Below are 14,564 nucleotides of genomic sequence, written 5' to 3'. Positions count from 1 at the left end.
TCTCCTTGTACAAATATTTTTTGAATCTGAGAATTCTTTATCATAACTTCTGAGGTTAGATTGGCTGTCCCTTCCTCCATTTATAATAATGGGACGATGTTGGCAGCCCTTTGGCACCTCACCTGTGACCAGACAGGATTTAAAAATTACTGCTAGGACCCTTTATATCTCCTCTCTGTCTGCTAAACCTACTCGCACCTCTTGTCTCTCTCAATTTCGTCGAATGTTTCACAGTGCTCCACCCTGATGTTTGTACCTGCATTATCCTTTTTCATCGTGAGAACCGACGCACAATATTCATGGAGGATTATTCCCTTGTCTTCTAGGTCCACACGCAGATTGTATCTATGGTCCTCAGTGGGCCCTATTAATTTATCTGATTATTGTCTTGCTCTTTATATATTTAGAAAAGTCCTTTTGGTCCATTATTTTGGGTTTTCTAAATGCATAAGCAGCAAGATAAATAACTAGAGTTTTGTTTGAGTTTTCTTCTATTTGCCAATGCTTTCTCAATTACTCTTGTTTTCCTAATTTTTGTTTTATATTACTCCTTGCACTTTTTATACTCTTTAGGGACTGCAAAGTTGCGCCCTTGATTTATAAGCTGAAAATGTGTTGCTGGTTAAAGCACAGCAGGTCAGGCAGCATCCAAGGAACAGGAAATTCGACGTTTCGGGCCAGAGCCCTTCATCAGGAATGAGGAGAGTGTGCCAGGCAGGCTCAGATAAAAGGTAGGGAGGAGGGACTTGGGGGAGGGGCGATGGAGATGTGATAGGTGGAAGGAGGTCAAGGTAAGGGTGATAGGCCGGAGTGGGGTGGGGGGCGGAGAGGTCAGGAAGAGGATTGCAGGTTAGGAGGGCGGTGCTGAGTTCAAAGGAATCGACTGAGACAAGGTGGGGGGAGGGGGAATGAGGAAACTGGAGAAATCTGAGTTCATCCCTAGTGGTTGGAGGGTTCCCAGGCGGAAGATGAGGCGCTCTTCCTCCAACCGTCGTGTTGTTATGTTCTGGCGATGGAGGAGTCCAAGGACCTGCATGTCTTCGGTGGAGTGGGAGGGAGAGTTAAAGTGTTGAGCCACGGGGTGGTTGGGTTGGTTGGTCCGGGCGTCCCAGAGGTGTTCCCTGAAGTGTTTTGCAAGTAGGTGGCCCGTCTCCCCAATATACAGGCGGCCACATCGGGTGCAGCGGATGCAATAGATGATGTGTGTGGAGGTGCAGGTGAATTTGTGGCGGATATGGAAGGATCCCTTGGGGCCTTGGAGAGAAGTAAGGGAGGAGGTGTGGGCGCAAGTTTTGCATTTCCTGTGGTTGCAGGGGAAGGTGCCGGGAGTGGAGGTGAATTGGTGGGGGGTGTGGACCTGACGAGGGAGTCACGAAGGGAGTGGTCTTTGCGGAACGCTGTTAGGGGAGGGGAAGGAAATATATCCCTGGTGGTGGGGTCCGTTTGGAGTTGGCGGAAATGACGGCGGATGATACGCTGTATACGGAGGTTGGTGGGGTGGTAGGTGAGAACCAGTGGGGTTCTGTCTTGGTGGCGGTTGGAAGGGTGGGGCTCAAGGGCGGAGGAGCGGGAAGTGGAGGAGATGCGGTGGAGGGCATCGTCGATCACGTCTGGGGGGAATCTGCGGTCCTTGAAGAAGGAGGCCATCTGGGCTGTACAGTATTGGAACTGGTCCTCCTGGGATCAGATGCGGCGGAGACGAAGGAATTGGGAATATGGGATGGAGTTTTTACAGGGGGCAGAGTGGGAGGAGGTGTAGTCCAGGTAGCTATGGGAGTCAGTCGGTTTATAATAGATGTCTGTGTTGAGTCGGTCACCCGAGATAGAAATGGAAAGGTCTAGGAAGGGGAGGGAGGAGTCTGAGACAGTCCAGGTGAATTTGAGGTCGGGATGGAAGGTGTTGGTAAAGTTGATGAACTGTTCAACCTCCTCGTGGGAGCACGAGGCAGCGCCGATACAGTCATCGATGTAGCGGAGGAAAAGGTTTTTTTTAGATTACTTACAGTGTGGAAACAGGCCCTTCGGCCCAACAAGTCCACACCGACCCGCCGAAGCGACAACCCACCCATACCCCTACATATACCCCTTACCTAACACTACGGGCAATTTAGCATGGCCAATTCACCTGACCCGCACATCTTTGGACTGTGGGAGGAAACCGGAGCACCCGGAGGAAACCCACGCAGACACGGGGAGAACGTGCAAACTCCACACAGTCAGTCGCCTGAGGCAGGAATTGAACCCAGGTCCCTGGCGCTGTGAGGCAGCAGTGCTAACCACTGTGCCACCGTGCCACCCTGGGGGGTGGTGCCAGTGTAGTTGCGGAAGATGGACTGTTCCACATATCCTACAAAGAGACAGGCATAGCTGGGGCCCATGCGGGTGCCCATGGCAACTCCTTTAGTTTGGAGGAAGTGGGAGGATTGGAAAGAGAAGTTATTCAGTTATTCTTAACCTTGTTTCTTGACATCCATGATCCTTTGGTGTTAGTCCCACATACTTGCCCTGTACTCTTGCCATTCCCTCTTTAAATGTCTCCAACTGCTGTGATAGTTTTATCTGCAAGTACCTGCTCCTTATCCTTTGTGCCAAAACAGATCTTACTTAGTATAGTTAATGTTCTCCAAGTTCGGAACTTTTATTCCCAGCCAATCCCTTTTCTTTTCCATAATGATCCTAAGTCTAACTAAGCTATGGTCACTATCTCCTAAATGTTCCCCTATTGATAGGTCTTCCACCTTCCTGGGCTTGTTTTAGAATATTAAGCCCTGAATGTTCCTCCTTGCTTCATAGGCGGTTTATGTACTGGCTAAAAAAGTATTCTTAGATTCAATTTAAGAATTTGTTCCCCTCCCCTCTTGAATTCTAAACCTAGTTGGTATTGGAAGTTTAAATCCCCTACTATTGCTACCTTACTGCACTTTCTGAAGTATGATTGCATATCTTATTCTCTGTTTTTCCCTGGCTGTTTGTTTGGGGGCCTATTGTACATACCTAACAGTGTTTGCCTGTTTTGTGTTTTTTTTTTCATTTCTATCCATATGGCCTCATTTGATGATCCTTCCAAGATATCATCCCCCTCCCCCCCCCAACTGCTGTAATTGATTGCTTGATTGGTACTGTAACCCCTCCGTGTCTCATCCCCACCTCTATCTCATATGAATATCCTTTAACCAGAAATGTAAACTTACCTTTCTCTTATCTAGTCAATGTTCCCTTTTTCTTCCAGGTTGACTCGCTCCCCGTTTTAGCTTTGAATTCCATATTATATAGAATTTCATACTAACTCAGCTACCCTCCCCTTGTCAGGATCCCATCCCCTGCCAATCCAGTTAAGTTTAGCATCTAATTGGCAATTTCAACTTAGTTTTTAAATTTGAATGTTATTGTGATCACTGGAAGAGGAGTTAAGGAAATGGATCAGTCTACCCTTCTAACTTATGTGAAGTCAGGAGTTGGGGTGAGTGAGGTGATCTTAATGGTTAATGAATACAATGAAAAGTTTATAAGTTGCTACTTATAGAACTATCTTAGGTACAAAGGTACCTAGCTACAGAGAGGGGCAGCATGGTGGCTCAGTGGTTAGCACTGCTGCCTCACAGCGCCAGTCGGGTTCAATTCTAGCCACGGGTGGTTGTCTGTGTGAAGTTGCAGATTCTCCCTGTGTCTGCGTGGGTTTCCTCTAGGTGCTCTGGTTTCCTCTAGGTGCTCTGGTTTCCTCGCACAATCTGAAGATGTGCAGGTTAGGTGCATTAGTCAGGAATAAATATATGGTAGGGGAATGGGTCTGGGTGAGTTGCCCTTTGGAAGGTTGGTGCGGATTTGTTGGACTGATGGGCCTGTTTCTACACTGTAGTGATTCTAATCTCTGATGTCTAATTTTTCTTTAACATCTAAAAATCTTTGTTGAAAAGAACTGAATCAAGTTTCTTCCAGGCTTAAACAGGGTTTGCAATGTCTCTGAGAATAGGTGTCACGAGTTAATAAGCTAACTGGTTTAAGGAAGTTTCTCAGCTTTAGTAGAGCTGACTGATAGTGTTTGTAGATATTTTTAATCTATCTGTTTGGACATGGTAAGGTGCACCTCTGTAGCAGATAGGACTTGAAGTCAGGCCTTCTGTGCTAGAAGTAAGGACAAAACCATTGCACCACAAGAAACACTTCAATGTATGTATACTCTTTGTAAGATAAGGATTTCTGTATTTACCTGCATAAATTGAGAAGCCAGGAGTCGAATAATTGAACAGAACTGCAAATTACTTGAGAAGATTAATTCTGTAAAGGTCGCAGGAGAGTTCATGTCTTCATGGCTTCTGTATTTGCAAGTGTCTGGATGGTCCATAGCAACTGCATTTGTGGCATCTTAGACCTTGAGAAACTTCATCTAGTTTTTGATCTGGAGGTCGAGCTGCAGTCAGTAATGCATCAAGGATAGGGAATGATACCTGCAAACTTTGTTCCAAAAGGCAGTCGTGCCTTTTTGCTTAGCATTGTCTGATTTGATTCATGATTAAGGTCAGGAGGGTGTGACTGCACATTTGACAGGTCTGGGGATTGAGAAGGTGTAAGTTGAGGAGCCTCAGCCCTGTAGTTGTGTAACAGGTTTACATTTCTTGCACCTTTATATGAATAACAGTTATTGTCCAAATAAACCAACAACCTTTGCACCATGTAACGGGAAACCAATCAAGCAGAACAGCTAAAAATAATGTAGTGGTATTAGAAGACCGTATAGTGGGGGCATAGATGCTGTACTCTGCAACCGAGTGAAAGAACCCAGAAGGCTGTTACCTGTCTGGTGTCAGAATTCAGATATCTGGTTAGGGCTGGAGAGTAATTTGCAATGAGAGAGAGAAGATCCAATTATTATTGCCAGTAGTACCAGTAACAGATAAGACTAGGAAAGATGATCCAATTAGCAGTATAAGGAGTATAAGTACTAATTCAAAAGCAGAATCTCAGTGGTATACCTGAGCCATATGCAAATTGATTCAGGTAAAGAATGCAGGAAAAGTGAATGCAAAGACTGGTGTGGGAGAAGTGGTTTATGATTTGTGTGACTGTATCAGTACTGGGGAATGTGGGGGATTTACCATTGTGATGGACATCACCTGAATAGTGCTGGGGCTGGTGTTCTAGCCAGTTATATAACTAGGAAAATGAAAAGGGCTTTAAGTTAAATGGAGATGGAAGGGATCATGTGGAGGAAAATTGAGTAAATTAAAGGAAAGTGACAAGACCATAGATCAAAGTAGCAACAAAATCATAATCGGGCAATGGTAGGAAGGAACAGTGACTACAAATTTAAGGCTGTGCCATCAGATAAGGCCAAATTTTATACTTTAAAAAAGTTCTTAAAAAACTGAACTAATGACTCTGCCATCATAATGTCCGGAGCATTCACAATAAAGCGTATGGAATTGCCAGCTCAAGTACAAGTTCAAATGTATTATCTGAGAGTTATCATGGAGACATGATTACAAAGAGACAAAAGCCCAGCTGGGACCTTAATATTTGAGGATATGTGACATCCTGGAAGGTCGTGTATTTGGGAAGAGATGGTATGGTAACTCTTGTTAATTGAAAAGGGCATCGGTATTTTCATGAAACTTTAAATTCAAGGTGCAAAAATCATTTAAGTCGAACTAAGCAGTAATAAGGGGCAGAGACCTTTGCTGGGAATTGTGTATAGGCCACCAAACAGCAATAATAATGTAAGTCACAGTATAAAGCAGACAATTAGAATTGGCGTAACAAGAGTATTAGACTAACCTTGAGAGTTTCACTACATCAATCTACATATAGACTGAGTAAACCTAATTAGTACTGATATTGTGAAGACAGAGTCTTGAAACTTTTTTTTAATGCAGTACATTTGGAAACCAACTAGAGAGTGGTCTGTTTAATATGATGACACAGATGTTAGAGGGTTAATTACGTTTCTCATCGTGGAGGAGCACTTAGGAAAGGCTGACCACAACTTGATAGCATTTTACATAAGTTTGAAAGTTGTTTAAGTTAATCACAATTAGAATCTTAAATCTAAGCAAATGAAACTATGAAGTTATGAGGATCTAATTCACTATGGCAGATTAGGAAACTACATTAAGCGGTATGATGTAGATTGGCAATCATTCAGATTGAAAGAACTAAAGCAAAGCCTATGAGGAAAGTACATTTCTTTCACACAAAAGAAGCCAGCAAGGAAAGTATTTGAACAGTGGCTAAAAGTGAAATGATGGTTTGTATTAGACAAAAGCAACACATCTGTAGAGCTGCCAAAATATGACTGAGCATTGGCAGGATTTTTGATGGCTAAGGAAAAGAGTAGATAAAGAAAAACAGAATGAGTAAACAGGCAAGGAGTGCAAAAATGGACAGCTAAAGCTTGTTTTAGGATAGCAAAAACACATGAACTTATTACTAGCAGAGTCAAGAGGGTTAATAATGGAGAATAAGGAAATGGCAGGGAAACGTAACATATACTTTGTCACCAATTAAAATACTGCAAAACTTTCCAGAAATAATGGAGGACCAAGGGACTAGTGCTATTAAGGTAATACAAATATTAATATTAGTAAAAAGAATTTTGATACCATAGTCTTAAACTGGGGGTGTGGGGGTAATAAACTGGCGTGAATTGAGGACTGGCTGATGTTCACAATCCAGAAAGTAAGAATAAATGGATCATTTTCAAGTTGGCAGACTATAACTGGCAGGATACTGAAGGAGCAGAGCTTGGACTCCAGCTATTCACAATATATATCAATAATTTTGATGTGGGAACTAAATAAATATTTCCAAGTTTTGTAGATGATACAAATCAAGGTGGGAGTGAGAATTGTGAGGACAATACTTTGACTCTGAGACAATACTGAATTATGCCATGCTAACAAGGCATCTACTGTTGGATATGATTCAATGATTGAATTTTTGGAAAAGCTGCCCAATGCTCTGTAATAGCTGTACTGGCAATCAATTTAAGATAATCAGTCGAGCTGGTAATGTGACTCACTTATGTTTCCGAGAAGCAACGTACATTCTTATGCAGGGGCCGTTCTCTGCAAACTAGAAGGAATATCTTCAATCCTTGCACCTCTCTCGAACATGTAGAACATCTGGAGCCTGTAGTTCCATGTAACTTTTACATGTAACTTCTTGATCAATAAGAATTGACTTGCTAATTAATCAGTCCTCCTTTGCACTTGTGATAGAAGCTGTTGTTATTTTTGAAAATTTGTGTTCTTGAGTTCGAATGAGTGCCAGACAAAAAGCATTGACAGCAGTTCTGTTTTCAGCGATAGTTTTGATTTTTTTCCTGAATAAGTGAGGCACTACATAATGCAAGAGAGTGGATAAAGCTGGTTTACATGGTGTGTGGTAATATTCAATAACCTCCTATATTAGTTTTGATCCTCCAGCTCTCAACATTCAAATCACATATGTTAAATGTGTTCCTGATTGTTTCATTTCAAGAGCACATTTAAAACATAGAGTGGAATACTAAACAAAAAAGCCCTATATAATATAATCATGACAACCTTTATTCTGGTGATGACACTCTACTGAAAATGTGTTGCTGGTTAAAGCGCAGCAGGTCAGGCAGCATCCAAGGAACAGGAAATTTGATGTTTCGGGCATAAGCCCTTCATCGGGCTTATGCCTGAAACGTCGAATTTCCTATTCCTTGGATGCTGCCTGACCTGCTGCGCTTTAACCAGCAACACATTTTCAGCTCTGATCTCCAGCATCTGCAGACCTCACTTTTTACTTGATGACACACTACCCCAGACTATGAGCTCTCGAAACCTTTCCCTTGTATGGTGATGACTATTGATGCATTTGCTACCATATGGAAGTTTACAAGGTGGAAGGATATGCCAGGGTAATTTAGATGGATGGGGGTGGTGATCTTTCAGTTTTGCTCTTGGTTGACATATGGCTCAATTGAAATGAGCACCAGGTGGTGATGTGAGAGTGGACACATCATTGGATCAGTCCAGAGGGAGCAATGAACTGCACTTTCCTTCACTCTGCAGCTGGTCTGGAACTAATCTTCACTGGCTGCTGTGAATTTTGGCCAATACCATCAATAAAACAAAGTTAAAAGGTCTTTTAACTGATAAGTTTAGATTTAGCTGATATGGCTATAATCCATTTAGATCCATTAGTTTTCTTATCGACAAGTCCCATGTGTCAATATTATTGTGTTTTTTTTAAAATTAGAAGCAGCTCTTATAATTGCCATCTGATGCAGAAATATTCTGGTCCCTTGTGGATGTTCTGCAAGCAAGTGCACAAGCTAAAGCCTGCTTTTTGTGGCATGTTGATATCACACAAGCATTGTAGTATTTATCCTTAAACTTACAAGTTTGTAAGTTACATTCAGAATTCTAATTCAGTATACTTGTTTGCAGATTGATTAATGAAATCAACCTCTCTGACTTAATAGTGCAGCATAGTGACTGACTTGAAGTTAATGGCTTAGAGAAATATAAATCAAAGTTAAAATTTATAACTGACTTTTCAATGAGACTGTAAAACTTTGTTATCAAATATCTGAATTCATTTTCAAACTGTTTACTTTGTCCTTGTTGATCTCTGTTTTTCTAGGTTTGGTCATCCCTTTGTACTCTGTTTGGATCGTAAAATAACATGGGAAGGACTGCAGAAAGATATTTTGGAGAAGATGCGCCATCTGTTTAGGCCAGGAATGTTCACAGAGGTAAGAGTGGCAGCTGGGTCCTTATGACTTTGAGAGGATTTGTTTAAACAAACATTCCAGAATGAGAAACTGGACCACCAAAGGATGCAAGATCAGCATTGCACCTTTGATAAATCTTAATATTTTAACTACAACAAATAGAAGAAGGTAAAAGATATCTTACCACTTGCACATTCAATCACATGTATATCTTGGCAATATCAATTGATTTCCAATCATTTCCTGAAAGCAAATGATACTGCAACAGAAATTATCTTTCTATGTTCACATACTGAAACGACAAGCTAGCAAATGAGCATATAGAAATATGGAGGGCAGATGTGACTTCGTGAAGTGGCTGCATGCCAGACTATAGAAAGAAACCTAGTGAGTTTGGGATCCCAGTGTAAAAAATCAGAACATAATTCAAGATAATAGCTTTAATAACTAACAACAGTCTCAAATCCATATTATAGGAGGGATTTGATTGCACTGCAGAAGGTAGAGGGGAAATTTATCAGTCTGTCACAAGGGCTGGAGAGTTTTAGTTATGAAGAGAGAATGAATAGACTTGGATTGTATTCCTTGGAGCAGAGGAGACTGAGAGGGGACACGATGGAAATGTTTAAAATTATGAGAGGCATAGCTAGGGTAGTCAGGAAGGAACTTGTTCCATTTGGTGGAGAGATCAGTCACCAGTGTGTATAGATTTAAGGTAAGGTTTAGAGGGGATGTGAGGAAAAATGTTTTCACTTAGGGTGGTGGAAATCTGGACCTCACTGCCTGTAGGATTGCTGAGACAGAAGCTTTCATAAGATTTAAGTACTTCGATGTGCAATTGTGATACTCAGGTATACAAGGCTATGGGCTGAGTGCTGGAAAGTGGGATTAGAATGGTTAGGCCGTTGCTTTTGACTGTCACAGACTTAATGGGATGAAGGGCCTTTTTCCGGGCTGCAGGATAGGCATTTCATTATAATGCAGGAGCCTGGAGGAATTGACGTACACCAGTAACTGGGAGCACTGAAGTATTTAGAAGAGGTATTGGGGTAGTAGTAGCTAGCAGTCCAGAATGTGGGTTTTGATTTCACCAAATTTGAATTCAGTAAAACCAACCAAGTAACCACTGTCAGTAGTTGTAAGATCCTTTTCGATTCACTAATGTCCTTTAGAACAAAACTTTCCATCTGTATCTGGTCCATCCTGCCTATGATTCAGATACATCCCAAGATGGGTGACTCTTAACTGCACTGTGGATAATTAGGGATGAGTAATAAATGCTGACCTCGCTAGTGATGTCCACATCCTGTGAACAAATTAATAAAAGCTTTGTTTTCGTAATAGATATCTCTGTTATGTTTGCATTAGTGAGATTGATTGGCAAAGTAAGGTTGTTTTGATGGTTTTATGTATTCATGTCATCTATAATTGTCCCAAAAAAATGCACTGTTGCTGTTTCTTTCCTTTGATATTCCACATTGTGGTGAAGATAAAAAGCTATATGGTTAGCACTTCCTTTAAGGTTAGGGCAGATGAATGTATGGCTGACTTGCTGGTACTGAGTGCACAGATTCAGGGTTTTGGATCATTGGAATCTCTATTGGGGCGAAATGACCTGTACAAGAGGGATGGGTTGCACCTGAACTGGAGAGGGGCCAATATCCTGGTGCAGAGATTTGCTAGAGCTACTCAGGAGGGTTTTAAACTAGTCTGGTGGAGGGGTGGGACCCTAAGCAGTAATGAGACGAGAGAAGGTTGAGTTTGGTACATAAGTTAAAGAGAGCTAATTAAATAGACAAGGCAGGCCAGACCCTGACAGAGAACGAGAGAAGACTGATGAATTAAAATGGATTTATTTAATGCAAGAGGCCTGACAGGTATGGCAGATGGACTCAGGGCTTGGATGGGAGCATCAGATTGGGATATCATAGCTATACAGAAACATGGCTAAGGGAGGGACAGTTCAATGTTCTGGTGTTTCTATGTTATAGAAAGGATGGAAGGGGCATGGTATTTTTGATTAGGGAAAGCATCATGGCAGTACTTAGAGGCGAGATTCCTGCGGTATTGTGCAGTGAAGCAGTATGGACGGAACTGACAAAAAAAGAGGTGACCACTTTGGTGTGTTTGTATAATAGGACCCCTAGTATTCAGCAGGAAATTGAGCAGCAAATATGTTGGGAAATTGCAGATAGCTGTAAGAATAATAGTGTTGTAATAGTAGCAGATTTGAACTTTTTGAACATAGACTAGGACTGCCATAGTATTAAGGGCTTGGATGGGGAAGAATTTGTTAAATGTATTCAAGAAAACTTTCTCAATTAATATTTAGATGGCTCTACGAGAGAAGGAGCAACATTCGACCTCCTCTTTGGAAATAAGGCAGGGATAGTGCCTGAGATGTTAGTGGGGGAACACTTTTGGGCCAGTGACCATAATTCTGTTAGTTTTAAAATAGGTATGGAAAAGGGTGTGCCTGGACCACAAGTTACTGGGGTAAAGTCAATTTTGAGGTATTAGTCAGGAACTTTAAAAAAATTGTTGGTAGGGAGGCTGCTTATAGGAAAAGGGACATCTGGCAAGTGGGAGGCTTTCAGAAGCAAGAGAACAACAGTTCATTCCTGTTCGTATGAAGGGCAAGGCTGGCAGAAATAGGGAACACTGGGTGACTACAGATATTGAGGCTCTGGTCAAGGAGAATTTGTCAGGTATAGACAGTTGAGATCAAGTGAATCCATTGAGTGTAGGGGGTGCAGGAAGACGCTTAAGAGGGAAATCAGGAGAGCAAAAAGCGGACACACGATAAATAGGAAGATACGGTTAAGGAAAACTCAGAGATTCTACAAGTTTATTAAGGGCACATGAGCAACTGGGAATAGAATAGGACCCCTTAACAGTCAGTGAGGTCACAGGAGATGGGGAGATCCTAAACAAATATTTTGCATTAGTATTTACTGTGGAGAAAGTTGTAGAAACTAAGGAACTCAGGGAAGTAAATAGTGATGTATTGAAAAGAGTCCACATTAGAGAAGGTGAGGATGGAGGTCTTAAAACTCAAAATGGTAGATAAATCCCCGAGACCTGATCACGTTTATCCCTGGACATTGTGTGAAGCGAGGGAAGAAATTGCAGGGACCCTAGCAGAGGTATTTGTATCATTGACAGCTACAAGGCAGGGTGCCAGAAGACTGGTGGGTGGCTAAATGTTGTGCTATTACAGTTGGTTCTGATATAACGTGATAGTTCCGTTCTTGTGTTATAAGACAATCGTGCAGTAGCCACTCTTTAAACCAATGGGACCAGACTCTCATTATATCCAATACAGGTAAGGAAAGTTTGCATTCTACAAATATCAATCTAAATTCTTCAACTGCGTTAAAACCAACTCGCGTTGAAGCAACACTGATTATATCAGAACTGAAAGGCTGCAAGGAAAAGTCAGGGTATTGTACTGGTGAGTCTGACATCAGTGGTGGGTAAGTTTTTGGAGGGGATTCTGAGACACAGGGTCTACATGCATTTAGAAAGGCAAGAACTGACTAGGAATAGTCAGCATGGCTTTGTTACTGGAAAATTGTCTCTCAAACTTGATTGCCTTCAATTATCTTCATAAAAAAAAATTCAGAGTGGTAGACATTGCCTCTACATAGACTTTAGCAAGGCCTTCTACAAGGTTCCGCACAGTAGACCAGTTAGTAAGGTTAGATCACATGGGATCCAAGGATAGAAGGGCAATTGGATACAAACTTGGCTTGATGGTAAGAGATAGAGTGTGGTGGTAGAGAGTTGATGTTCAAACTGGAGGTCTGTGGCTGGTGGTAGGCCGTAAGGATTGGGACTGGGTCCACTGTTGTTTGTCATTTATATTAATGATTTAGATGTGAATATTGGAGACATGGTTAGTAAGTTTGTGGATGACAACAACATTGGTAGTATAGTGGACAGTGAAGAAGGTTACCTAAGAGTACAACAGGTTTTTTATTAACTGGGCCAGTGGGCCAAGAAATTTCAGATGACATTTAATTTAGATAAATGCGAGGTATTACCTTTTGGTTAGGCAAACCAGGGTAGAACTTATGCAGTTACCTCCTGAGGAGTGTTGTTGAATAGAGAGACTAGGGGTGCAGGTACATAGTTCCTTGAAAGCAGCAACACAGGTAGACACGGTGGTGAAGAAGGCATTTGGCATCCTTGCTGTCAAAGCACTGAGTACAGGAGTTGGGATGTCACATTATGACTAAAAGACCACTTTGGAATACAGTATATACCTCTGGTTGCCCTGCTGTACGAAGAATGTTATTAAACTGGAAAGAGTGCAAAAAAACTTTACAAGAATGTTACCGAGACTGGAGGGTTTGAAATATAAGGAAACGCTGGTTAGGCTGGGACATTTTTTCCCTGGAGAATAGGAGGCTGAGGGGTGACTGACAAAAGTTTAGAAAATGATGACTGGTAAGATAGGTGAGTAGCCAAGGTCTTTTCTCAGAGTAAGATAGTCCAAAACTAGAGGGCTTAGGTTTAAGGTGAGGGGAAAGATTTAAAAGGGACCAGAGGGACAAATTTTTCCACAGAGGGTGATGTGTATATGGAACAAGCTGCCAAAGGAAGTGGTATAGGTGAGCACAGTTACATCATTTAAAAGGCATTTGGATAGGGACATGGATAAGAAAGGTATGGAGGGATATGGGCCAAACGCAGGCAGATGGGGCTAGTTTAGTTTAGAATCAAGTCGGCATGGACGAGTTGGGCGAAGGGTCTACTTCCAAGCTGTATGACCTTGATTCTAATTATGTTTAACGAGTATCAGTGAAGGAGTAAGTTAACTGGTTTCAAATGGAAACCTCTTTTGCTGCTGTTAGATTTGAATCTAAAGTCCTTTTAAACTGCATTACTTACTCCCTTGTCAGTTGTTCCCCATTATCACTAGTAGTCTTCTATACCGTGGAGATTTAGGAGGCCAATTATTGAAAAGCAACTGTGGATGAAAAGGTTCGGGCAATTTGACTTTGGAAAATGGTGCCTGAGCATCCATCCGAGAATGTATGCAGTGTAAACTAAATATAAAATGAAAATTTTAACTGTAGCACTCAAGCAATATGTATAGACTCAGTTGTGATAGCCAAATTCAATCTGATATCAGGATATTCTCTGTGAAGGGAGAGGCACTTGGCACTCTTGAACAAGATTGTGATGGGGTTGGAGCTGGAATGATAGTTTTTTTTTAAAAGGGTAAGATAAATGAACCTGTATGAAGATTCAGATTGCATTAAGATTGTGAATAATAGAAATCTGGAACTGTGGGGTTGTAAAGCACAGGGTCAAAAAAACATGACAAAAATAAATGTGGTACTGTTTGGAGCAGAATTGTTCTAAACCAATGCTGAAGATGATAAGATGTAACTGATTCCCTGCAGTCTAGTGCTGAAAGCCATGAAGTGGCCAGAGATGCTCGTGCTTTTTAAATTCTCTGTTTTTTCCCTAGGTTGGTCCCTTTAGCTTGCGAGTCCTTGGAGGTGGCATGGGGAAGTCTTACCTTTCTCCTCAGGAAGAGTATCCCTTGTGCCAATTGGCAGCAGAAAGGTAATTCATCACTGAAGTTTCTTTCCATTTGTGTTAACTTGATCCACCATTGGCACATGCAACAATGTGTGTGGTGAACTGAACCTTGAAAAGGGATCTTGTGCCAGCTTTGTGAATACTGACAGGGAATTTGAGTATAATTGCATTCACTAAATTAGTTAAAAATTCAGTAGCTAAGTGAGATTGAGTTTGCTCCTTATAGTATGATCAGCAAAAGTTTTATTTTAAAATTTAAGCTATACAGAGGAACCTCGGTTATCTGAACGAGATGGGCGGGCAG

General features: G+C 41.6%; 1 protein-coding gene across 2 annotated transcripts in view; it reads left to right on the top strand.

The window, feature by feature from the left end:
* The window catches only part of usp31 (ubiquitin specific peptidase 31), a 133,484-nt gene that overhangs the window by 91,913 nt on the left and 27,007 nt on the right, over positions 1-14,564 (top strand). For both annotated transcript variants that reach the window (XM_060840732.1, XM_060840730.1), the window contains exons 8-9: positions 8,614-8,725; positions 14,187-14,284. In XM_060840732.1, the coding sequence (XP_060696715.1) occupies positions 8,614-8,725; positions 14,187-14,284 (210 nt within the window). The remainder of the gene's footprint in view (positions 1-8,613; positions 8,726-14,186; positions 14,285-14,564) is intronic.

The sequence above is a fragment of the Hemiscyllium ocellatum genome, chromosome 20 (assembly GCF_020745735.1).
Source record: "Hemiscyllium ocellatum isolate sHemOce1 chromosome 20, sHemOce1.pat.X.cur, whole genome shotgun sequence".
Taxonomy (NCBI): domain Eukaryota; kingdom Metazoa; phylum Chordata; class Chondrichthyes; order Orectolobiformes; family Hemiscylliidae; genus Hemiscyllium; species Hemiscyllium ocellatum.
The sequence above is the reverse complement of the archived record's forward strand: the minus strand, read 5'-3'. Positions and strand labels throughout refer to the sequence as shown.